General features: G+C 60.5%; 1 protein-coding gene across 2 annotated transcripts in view; it reads left to right on the forward strand.

Moving 5' to 3' along the window:
* PEPD (peptidase D) overlaps nt 1–8,433 on the forward strand; it is a 109,687-nt gene extending 101,254 nt beyond the window's left edge. For both annotated transcript variants that reach the window (XM_036275460.1, XM_036275462.1), the window contains 3 exons: nt 4,054–4,238; nt 7,349–7,540; nt 7,946–8,433. In XM_036275460.1, the coding sequence (XP_036131353.1) occupies nt 4,054–4,238; nt 7,349–7,540; nt 7,946–8,083 (515 nt within the window). In that variant the 3' untranslated portion in view covers nt 8,084–8,433. The remainder of the gene's footprint in view (nt 1–4,053; nt 4,239–7,348; nt 7,541–7,945) is intronic.
* Nucleotides 8,434–11,294: the final 2,861 nt, after the last annotated feature.

Below are 11,294 nucleotides of genomic sequence, written 5' to 3' on the forward strand. Positions count from 1 at the left end.
GGGGGAGGGACCATGAGGACACTTGGCACACACTGCCCTGCCCTTCTGCAGGGTGCCTGGCCCCCAGAGACCCTGGCGGCACACGGGGTCTGAGGTGGGGCGGGCTGAAGGCCCTCAGCCCGGGGCCAGCTCCGCCCGCCAGGCGGCTCCCTGCAGCCCACAGGGCCTGCCTTCCTCGGACCCGGCCCTGGGCCTTCCCTCCTGCACCCCCCAGGGCCTGGCGCACACACATCCCTGGAGGGCCATTGTCTCAGGATGAAGTGAGCTCTGTCTGGAAGTGACTGTGAGGATGCAGCTGAGGGAGTCGGGGGACGTGGGGGGTGCGGAGCTGGGGGAGGTCCTCCGCTGCCTTCCCGGCTTGGCTGAGGCCCCCGAGCCCCCAAGCTGTCACACTCTGGGCAGGAGGCCCACGGCTGTGATGGATGTCGCCCCGGCTCTGGGAACCAGCCCAGGCAGAAGGCCCAGCAGGCTCCCGGCCCAGCAGGGCAAGGTGTGGCCTAAGGGGGACCAGGTGGGCACAGAAGACCGGCTGGTGACCAGGGGCTGCTCTGGATACATCCTGGGGCCTGGGCACCAGGTCTCTGGTCCCTCTGAGCCAGCAGGCAGATGATGGGGCACAGACCCAGAGGGTACCCTGCCACCCTGCGGTCTGAGCACACAGACGAGGGGGGAGGGGAACGCCCCAGTCCTGGGCCCCCGAGGGAACAGCACTGGCTATGGGCGAGCCGCGAGGGGTCTGGGGTCCCTCCCAGGGCTCAGTCTATAGCAGGGCACAGCTGTGCCAGTGTGCCGTGCCCTTACAGTGCAGGAAAGGGCAGTCAGGGAGGGCTTCCCGGAGAAGGCCGCCAGGAGGAGTGGGAGTGAGTCCGGGCACGTAAGACCCTTGGAGGGGTCCCCGCTAAGGAAACAGGTGGAGGGCTCAGCTCGCAACGCCGTTGGCCCGGGAGTGGACGAGGGATGAGGCTGGACACGGAAGACAGGCTTAGGAGCTCGGGCTCTGTCCTCGGGCACGACTGGCCCCGTGTGACCCATGTTCTAAGGTGGCCTTGGTGTCTGGGCCGAGGCAGGATGGGGGGGGATGCGGCACTGCCAGGGATGGGAAAGACACGGGCCCTCAGAGGCTTCAGGTTCAGAAGGTGCTCAGGACAAGGCTTAGTGTGTGCCAGAGGTCGGGGGCAGGGCAGGCAGATGGCGCCCCGTCTGCGGTGTGATCCCCAGGGTGATATCCCAGTGTGAGCAGGCTTGGGGGACCACGATGGCTTCTGGCTGGGCCGTGTGGGCTCCAAGGGCCTGGGAACTGCTGAGGCCGGGGAGCCAGGGCGAGGACCTGGGCAGCGGGGACACCGTCCGCTGTGTGCCCACCCCACCCTGCAGCCCAGCGACAGCAGCCTCCACTCCCTTCAGGAACCCTGGCCCTGGCCGTGGGTGTCGTGACCAGCATCCAGGCCAGACACCAGGCCAAGTTGCTGGAGGTTTAGTCACTGTCACAACCCTAACCACACACAGGCAGAAACTCACACGCAGCCAAGAGCGCTGTGTGCAAGGCCTTTCCCGAGGGCCTGCCGGCGAGCGAGACTGGAGGCGCCGGGGGGACCCCCTGGGCCCACACGTCCGGCCCCACAAGGGCCACGAGGACAGGAGAGGAGCCGAGCTGCCGGCATGAGCATGATTTATACCTGATCCCCTCTGCCCGGGCCAGGCCGAGGCCGCAGCCCACTGTGGACGCCGGCCAGGCTCGAAGGCGGGCTGTTGCTGGGGGCTCTCCTTTGGCGTGGGGAAGAGGCCCTGCCAGAGACAGAGCTGCGCTGGGCTGGGGCATCAGCCACCACCTAGGATGCCTTAGCCCCAGGGCCGGCCGGTCGAGTTTGCAGAGCTATTTGGGGGCCCTTTTAGGCCCAGAGTCTCTGGCAGGAGCTGACCTCGGAAACAGCTTACTGTGCGTTCTGCCTTGAACTGGCACCCACTCTGCTAGGCCCTGGGTGGGTGGGGGGCATAGCTCTCCTGGGGGACACATGAGAAGCAGGGGGGCAGAGCTGCTAGGGGACTAGGTGCAAGGAGAGAGGTCACTGGGACAGCGGAGAGAGTGACTGGGGCTGACTTTGATGCTGAGTCCCCAAGGATGAGTCTCAGGCAGGCGGGTCTGCACAGGGTCCGAGGTGGGAAGACCTGGTGTGCCTCTGGAGCAGGGAGGCCTGGCCCCGGGGGGTTGGGATGGGCTGGGTCTGCCTGGGAGGAGAGCAGCAGCCCGAGGCGGAGGCAGACCCAGCCTGTGGCCCGCGAGTGCAGTGCACAGAAAGGAGCCGGGGTCTGGCTGGCCACAGGCGGTGGGTGAACAGTGGCTTATGACAGTTTTCAGGGACACTGATCCAGGTCCCTGGTAGGTGCTCTGCAGCCAGCCTTGTGGGGCGCCACCGTGGCCACGCTGGGAACAGCAGGGCTCTGCTCACGGAGGGGAAGGCTTGCCCTGGCCACACAGCAGGGAGCTGCCGAGCTGGGTTTCGGTCTCCATTCCAGGATGTCATACCCTCAGGAAAAAGTTGCCCTCCCTGGCTGCAGCTGGGGTGCAGGCTGGGCTCTCCCTCCACGCTGCTGTGGTGGTAGCCAGACCCCAGACCCCAGGACACCACCCCCACCTCAGCACCTCTTAGGCTGAGGTGGGTGGAACTGGGCTGGTCTCCAAGGAGGCGCTGTCTCTGCGGACAGACTGTGTCTCCCACCCGGGGTCTTTGCGCCTTGGGCCATGGGCTGGCCACTGCTCTGTGAACTAGCCAGGGTGCCCCCCCACCTGCCGGCCCAGAGCCTGGAACTGGGGACCTGTGCCTTCAGCCCACCCAAGACCCCAACTGTGGGGCCTGTGTCTCTGGCAGGGGAGGGTCCCCCATCTAGGGGTCTGGTGCCCAGCTTGAGTGAGGTGACGGTGTGTGTCCCGGGGGCCCTCATCTCCTTCACCCCTTGAGCACAGGGCCCTGCAGCACAGGTCGTCAGTGATGGGCCCTGTGGAGGGCAGGACGTGGCGGAGAGGTCCCTTGGGAGTCAGGGTTGCCACCCACATGGAGGGGGCCACAGGGACCGATGCTGACGCCCTCTGTGTCCAGAGCACAGTATGGGGGTGCAGGTCCCCATCCTGCCTACATGGCCCTGGGTGTCCTGGGGCACTGGCCTTGTGGGGTGGGGCAAGGAGCTTCGCTGGCCGAGGTCCCCATCTAGTGCTGCTGAGTGCCCAGTGCCCCTGAGCAGGGCCGAAGGTGGGACCCCATGGAGCCAGGGCTGCTGTTCCCTGGGTGGGGGTGGCCAAGGCTCTTTTTCCAAGAGTCCCAGGCTGAGCCCCAAAGCCCCCTGGGCGGCCAGGCAGGGCTGAGCCACAGAGCCTGCTCGCCCCAAAATGGTGCCTGGGGACGCTCTCCACGGTGACCTTTGCCCCAGAAACATGGGGCGAAGATGAGTTTGATCAGCAGCCTGGGGCCTGGACGTCTGGGCTGCCACAGAGATGGTCGCCCAGAGCGTGTCGCGGGCGGAGCCACGGACCTCTGCCAGCCAGCCCGTGACACAGTGCCAGCCGCGCCTTCACCCCAGAAACCTTTGCTCCCCTGCAGTGGCCCCCAGGGTGATTCAGCCCCATTCCAGGGGTGTAGGAGTGCCCCTCTCCCCAGCCACGGGCTTCCCCTGGCCCCACAGCCTGAGGCTCTTAGGCAGCATTTGGGCCTGATCCTTGTCCGGGGTTCCCTGAGGCCACCCCACATCACTGGCGGGGACATTCACCTCTCCCTCTGTTGCCCAGGGATCTGGCTGAGATCCTGTGGCCCCAGAAGCACACACTGGCCAGACACAGCGTGGGCTGGGGAGCAGACCTGGCTGGGTCCCTGCCTCTGAGGACCCAGTGGAGGGGAAGGGGCTCAGGCCCAGAGCTGTGGCTGCATGGAGGCCACCCTGGGCCTCATCACCCTTGCCCCTCACCTCGGGGCGACCCGCCTCAGCCAGGGTGAGGCTTTGTGTCCCCTGAACTGTGCACTGGGGGGCTGCCGGTCCCACAACTCACTGCAGACTGTGCCGCAGGTGTCTGGTGGCCAGACCTGCACCGGCTGGCGGACCGCGTCCACCTGGAGGGGCTGGCCCGCATCGGCATCCTGAGCGGCAGCGTCGACGCCATGGTGCAGGCCCACCTGGGAGCCGTGTTCATGCCTCACGGGCTCGGCCACTTCCTGGGCATCGATGTGCACGACGTGGGAGGCTACCCAGAGGTCAGTGTGGACACGTCGGCCCCAGTGGCCTGCCTGTGGGCTGTCGCTGAGCCTGGAGCTCCCCAGGTGGGTTAGGGCTCCGGGACACGCTGGAGGGCAGTGAGGCAGGCAGGATAAGGATGGGGTCCCGGCAGGCCCACCGCCCCTCCTCCCTTTCCGCCTATTGGTTGGTCCTGGCCCAGGCCGCTGCCACAGTGCCCCCGCCCCCAGGGCCTGATGGAGGCCGGGGAGTCCCGGGGAGCTTGCTCCCTCCAGCGGCCGCCGCGGGACCTGGTGCGCGGTGGGTGTGCTCTGAGAGCCCTGGGCAGTCCCTGCGTGGGGTCTTTCCTGAACGCTGTAGCTAGTCAGTGTGCCGCAGGGCCGTGGGAGCCCCAAAGCTGGGTCTTAGTGATGGGGCTGGCTCGGGACCCCTCAGGTCGTCCTGCCTCTGGCTTTATTCAGACAGGGATAATAAGGCTCCACCAGCTGGTGGCTGGCCCTGGTCCCTCCTGGGACAAGCTGAGCCCAGCGCCCTCACAACCCAGCAGCAGACCCCCGCCCTCCCTGGAGCACCCTCTGCCCACCCCTCCAGATCCCTGGGCCAGCGTGGCATCCTCTCCCTGGCTGGGGAGGGAGGCTCGTATGGGCGTCTCCTGCTAGGCTTTCTTCTCCACCTCCTGCCGACTGATCCTTGAAAGGACCACCCAGAGGGCCTTGGAGGCCCTGCCCGGCAGGTGGCTGCAGCCTCTCCGGGCCGGTGGGTGGGGGTGAACCCACTCTGCCACCTGGCTCAGTGCCCACGGTGCAGGGGCTGGTTGTGCAATCCGTGCACGCCCTGGGGCCCACCAGCCAGTTAGCCAAGACTAGGCTTGGCCTGCTGGCTGCAGGGTATTTTGAAAGCACTAAGAACGATTTGGGGGGGGGGGGGGGGATTGCTCAAGAGAAGCATTATTATTCAATTATTTTTTCCTCAAGTGTAAACAGTTAAATTTGGAGAAACAAAATCAGCTTTAATTTCCTAATTTCTATCCATCACATTGTGTGCAGGGAGCCAAGAGCGGGCCCTTCCAGACATTGTTAACTGAGGTTCGTTATTCATTAGTCGCCAAAGCACTTTTTTTCCACCAGAGAACACTGGCAGCAAACCGTTCTCATCTTTTCCAGTAAGCAGCCCTTTGTGCTCTGTCTATTCTTCTGACAGATAAACACTGTGGAAAAAACATGGCTTTTCCTATAAAAGTCATTTGTTTTATTTCAGGCCTACAGGCGCATCTGGGTCTCCTCTGCTCGGAGCCCAGTAAACGTTACGGCCCTGTCAAGCCCTCTGCCTGGGCAGAAGCTGGTGTGAAGCAGGCAGGGCTGGCGCCCACCCCCACGGCCGGAGTCCCTGGGCCAGGGGCGCTGGAGGCCCGGCCTTGTCCTCCCAGCCCTGTGCTGGCCCTTCACGGCCCCCTGGGGGCAGACAACCCAGCAGAACACTCTGAAGGGGCAGTGGTTGGTGGGCTGGGCAGCCAGAGCCTCCTGTGCCCTGCAAGGATCCCTGCCTTGCCTCCCTCTCCTTACCTGGAGTTTCGGGAGGGAAGCCCGTCTCCGCAAACTTGAGCAAGTCACCCCCTCCCCTACGCGCACCCCCACAGAACAGCTCAGATGGGCCCACAGCGACCGAGGGAACTGGGGACGTGACCTCGTCCGGTCTCTGCTTCTGCCAGGCCCCTGGCTGTGGCAATCTTGGAGAGACAAAAGGGGACAGGCACTTAGGGGTAGCATGAAGGTAAGGGACAGATGTAGGGGAGCCCTGGGCAGGATGGCAGGAGCAGGAAAGCCTGCAGCAGAGACCCCAACTCCCAGCTCTGACAAGCAGCTTCTGGGCAGGAGATGGTCCCGTCCCACCTCACCCATAATCACCTGGCGTCCAAACACAGGCATTGCCATTCCAGACGGACCTTTCCGGGTCCCCCACCTTCCTGCCTCACCCCCTCCAGGCAGAAAGTGTGGTGGGCTGGGTCCACCCCGGACAGGTGTTTGTGTCCAGAGCGTGACCACAGCAGACACGGTGCCTCGGTGCCCATCACCTCCATCCAGCGAGGCTCGTGCCAGGTCCGAGTGGTGTCCCCGCCCCTGTGGAATCCTGGTCACAGCCTTCCCCACTGTGCCAGCCAGCGAGGCCGAGCCAGCCTGTTTCTGGTTACCTTACATGAACCACTAATTGAAGTCTGATGTTTTTGGCCCCCAAACAGTCAGAAATGACAGTTCCGTCTCCAGCAGCTGGGCTTCCCGGGGATGCTGTGAGCAGGGCAGGGCCAGCGCAGAGCCCGACCAGAAAGCCTGCTTGCTGCCCACACTCGCAGGCCTTGGCTGAGGGCCACAGGGGCCCCGAGAAGACAGGGATGCCTCTGCCAGTGCCCTGGGCACACCTGCCCTCAGCCCGGCAGCCCTGGCAGCCGTGCCTGTGTGGAGAGACAGGCCCAGACCGGTGCACACAGGGGGCTCTGCCACTGCTCACTCCTTGAGGGCGGGGAGCCGCTGCCCAGAGCACGGGGAAGGGCCGTGTACAAGGAGTACACGTGCACTCGTGCAAATCCACACCGGAGCTGGTGCTGGCAGGGCCGTCCTGATGACGGCACCTGTCCCCCCTCCCGGAAGCCACATGGAAGAGCTGGGACGTCGGCCTGGGGGAGCCAGGCCCGGCACTTCTGGGGCTGGTTTCCACGTGAGCTGCTGGAGGAAATGCAGCCCAGGCGGCCTCACAGCCTCCTTAAGAGCTTTTTTGGCTTCATGGCTTTGGCTTCTGCTCCCCTGGCAAGGAGAAGGCCCAGGTGAGGGCTGCCTGCCCTGTGTGCACGCATGTGGTGTCCACAGGGCTCCTGCCGGCGGTCCTGAGGGTCACGAGCAGGGACACTAAGACCCGGGCTGTGTGCAGAGAACACTGGGTCTTGAAGTGCCCGGGGCGTAGCACAGCAAGGCTGGGTCCGGGCTGCAGAGCCTCCTGGTCACACTCCTGCCTGCAGCTGCAGTGACGCCACAGGGCGGGACCAGCCCTTCCAGGACGCCTGCGTGGGCAGGGGAGACCTCGCCGGGGTGTGCCTTTGTGCGAGCCTGCAGTCGGGTCCTCGCCTTCCCTCCAACCACAGGGCGTGGAGCGCATTGACGAGCCGGGCCTGCGGAGCCTGCGCACCGCGCGGCACCTGGAGCCGGGCATGGTGCTCACCGTGGAGCCGGGCATCTACTTCATCGACCACCTCCTGGACGAGGCCCTGGCCGACCCGGCGCGTGCCTGTTTCTTCAACCTCGAGGTCCTGCAGCGCTTTCGTGGGTTTGGCGGGGTGAGTACCGATCAATGGGCCCCGTGTCCTTGCTCCCAGAATGCCCCCTCTGCTGTGTGTCCCCTCTTTGTCCCAGGACAGGAGCCCTAGTGGGGAGGGACAGTCTTGACTGCTCACTTGAGAAGGACCTGGCCTGCCCTTCCAAATGGCCTGTCACCGGACAGGTCCCTCACGCCTCCACAGAAGAAACAAATTCCACAAAACCCCAGCCCACTCCAGAGGGTCCCGTCCACCTGCAGGGTGGCAGGTGGCTTGAGCACACGGCCCCATGGGACGAGCCCTCCTCCCAGCAGTCGCCCAGAGGCCTGCCCCACTCGGGGTCAGCCTGGAGCTGTCTGTCAAGTCTGGCCGTCTAATGGTGAGGATGAGGCCAGCTCAGATACTGACTCCACTGGTCTGACCCAGGTCCGCATCGAGGAGGACGTCGTGGTGACCGACAGTGGCACCGAGCTGCTGACCTGTGTGCCCCGCACGGTGGAGGACATAGAAGCATGCATGGCAGGCTGTGACAAGGCCTTTACTTCCTTCCCGGGCCCCACGTAGAGGCAGCTGGGAGCGCCCTGTGGGCAGCCTGCCGACTGGCCGTCCAGCCCCAGGAAGTGGAGCTCAGAAATCACGTGCCGGCGTCGAAGTCTGATCACACCAAATAGTGCTGTGTCCTGGGGGGACTTTTATTAACTTTTTATAAGATCACACCCTAATCTATTAATACTTTTTGCTTAAATGACAATGGCTTTTAAAACACTAATTGCAAAAAAATCTTGTTCCTCAGTAGCCACTAAAATGTGTCTTGCTGTCATTTGTGTTCTTATGTTCAGGAAAGGTAGATTTCCAATGTTTTTTCTCAAAAAATCAATGCATAGAACGGAATTTGCAATTAAAATTTTGCTAAAACAGTCTCCTGAGCACGTCTCTCTCTGTCCTTTATCCCTTCACACTTAGGCCCGGGCACAGAAACCCTGGGGTCAAGTCAGGCACACACAGAGCTGTCCCACACCGCACCTTTGCACACGCCGAAAGGTGAACCATAGCATAAGAAGCTTTTTTTGATATGGTTACTGCTGCAAAACTAGATTTCCGAAGCGGCAGAATTATGGAGCAGTAAGGCACAGTTATTTAAAACATAAGACTTGCCCTGGCTGGTTTGGCTCAGCAGTTAGAGCATTGGCCTGCGGTTCAGAGAGACCCGGGTTCAGTTCCCGCTAAGGGCATGTACTCTGGTTGCAGTTTGTCCCCGACCCTGGTTGGGTCGTGCGGGTGGCAGCCACTCGATGTGTCCCTTTCACGTCAATGTTTCTCTCTCTCTCTTCCTCTCTCTCCCTCCCGCTCTGTCTGAATAAAGAATGGAAAAAAGTCCTGGGTGAGGATAATAAATAAAATAAAACATAAGACTTGCAGAGATTCCTGTCCTTGATGTCCCTTTCATGCGGGACATCTAGCAAAGCCAGCCTCTGACAGGGGACAGGGGACAAAGGCTGCCACCATGGCCAAGGTGAGCTTTCTCGTTCCTTCCGTCTTTGCTGAAATGATCTGTGTTCCATAAGTGGGAGCTCATGGACCAGATGCTACCGTGAGGCTGTGAGCCATCCGAGGCCCGCTGGGCATGGTCCCTGCCAGTGGCAGAGTCCCTGTCCCTGCCTCCGCTTGCCCAGTTCTCCCATGGTCCCACAGAGCTGCCCACCCCCTGGAGCCAGCTTCGAGAGCTCTGTGCACCATTCCAGGTTTGTCTGCTCAGGGCTGTTGTCCAGGAGTTTCCAAGCCAAGTGAAGGGCAAGTGAGAAAAGACATCAGCGATGGAACCGTGATGCAGTGGGAAAGTGTAGCCCAAGCTAGAGACGTTTTGAGAAGTCACTGAAGAGTTGAATACAAATACATTTCTTCTGGTGGCAGTGACACAGAAGTGCCTGTGAAGTGGCCAGTCTCAGTGCCAGGAAACCACTTATCTTGTTCCTTATAATTGTAACATCCAGCCCAGCCGGTGTGGCTCAGTGGTTGAGCGTCGACCCATGAACCAAGAGGTTGACAGTTCGATTCCCGGTCAGGGCACATGCCCAGGTTGTGGGCCCGATCCCCAATGGGGGGCATGCAGGAGGCGGCCAGTTGATGTTCTATCTCATCGATGTTTCTATCTCTCTCTCTCCTTTCCTCTCTCTAAAATCAATTAAAAAAAAAATTTATAACATCCAATTCTTCAGGTGTTCTGCCAGTCCATAGATATATTCCATAAGTTACTCGTGACACTGAGCAGGTTCAGTAGCAATTGCCTTTCTGAGCGTCAGGAGTTTGAGTGTGCCCCGTGTTTCTCTACCCCAGCCGTGCCTACGACAGACACATTCTGGTGTGTAGGGTTTCATTTTCCCCACCCCCAGGATAAAACCAATTGAAGTTAGGTTAAAACTCTAATTTTGTTAATTAAAAAACAGATGAGCCTGGCAGGTGTGGTTCAGTGGTTGAGCACCAAGAGGTCACCAGTTCGATTCCTGGTCAGGGCACGTGCCCAGGTTGTGGGCCCGATCGCCAGTGGGGGGCGTGTGGGAGGCGGCAGTTGATGTTCTCTCTCATTGATGTTTCTATCTCTCCCTCTCCCTTCCTCTCTCTCTAAAATCAACAAAGAAAAAAAAAATTTTTTTAATAAAAAACACATAGCTGAGAGATTCATACATCTTTCTCCTTTAGACATAATACCAAAACTGCTCACTTCATATAAATGTTTTCTCTCTTAGTAAGCAAGTAGTCAAAAGAGAACAAGGAGAAATCGCAGAAACTCAGTGCTTTGTGCAGGAGAGACACGGGGAACAGGGACGTGGCCCTGGGTTGGCCCAGGCTGGTGAGTCAGAGGGTGTTCTGTGAAGGTGCTGTTTTCATGGCCAGCAGTAGCCACCTGCTCTACCCCACATTCTGAAGTGGGTAAGCCAATTCCCACGCCTCCTGCAATCACTGCAGAAATATGTACAACTTAAGAAATACACTACAGACCCTTCCAGAAAGTCGTACTGCACTAAATGCCTTCCCCAATCATGGAAGGGTATATTCATTCAAGAAATATGCCCTGGCCGGTTTGGCTCAGTGGTTAGAGCGTCGGCCTGCAGTCCTGAGAGACCCGGGTTCGGTTCCCGCTAAGGGCGCGTACCTCGGTTGCAGTTTGTCCCCGGCCCTGGTCGGTTGTGCGGGTGGCAGCCACTCGATGTGTTCCTTTCACATCGATGTTTCTCTCTCTCTCTCTGTTCCTCTCTCTCCCACTCTGCCTGAACAAAAAGTGGAAAAAATGTCCTCGGGTGAGGATAAAAAAAAAAAAAAAGAAAGAAATAGTAGCCTATCTCCTATGCACCAGTGTGTGATGAAAGCATGCTTTCTGGCCCTGGTCGGGTAGGTCATTTGGCTAAATTGGCATCCCAATATGCCATGGTTGTGGGTTCGATCCCTGAAGCAACCGATGAGTGCATAAATAAGTGGAACAACAGATCCATGTTTCTTTCTCCCTCTCAATAAAATCAGTAAAGTTTAAAAACAATGCTCCCTGCTCTCAGAGCCAGTGGTCACCTTAAACACACATGCACAAATAAACTGTCCGAAGGCCCATGAAGGAAGGTGACGAGATTCACCTTGTCTGGAAAGCACAGGGGGCTGGGACAGGAAGGGGTGGAGTGAAAAGCAAGAGATGAGGGTAGCCAGACGGAAGGGAAGCTGTCCTACGGTGGCCCTGGGACAATGAGCTTGGGAAAGCCCTGCGTCGGAGCCAAGGGATGTGAGACAG

Source organism: Molossus molossus, unplaced genomic scaffold (genome assembly GCF_014108415.1).
Source record: "Molossus molossus isolate mMolMol1 unplaced genomic scaffold, mMolMol1.p scaffold_m16_p_21, whole genome shotgun sequence".
Taxonomy (NCBI): domain Eukaryota; kingdom Metazoa; phylum Chordata; class Mammalia; order Chiroptera; family Molossidae; genus Molossus; species Molossus molossus.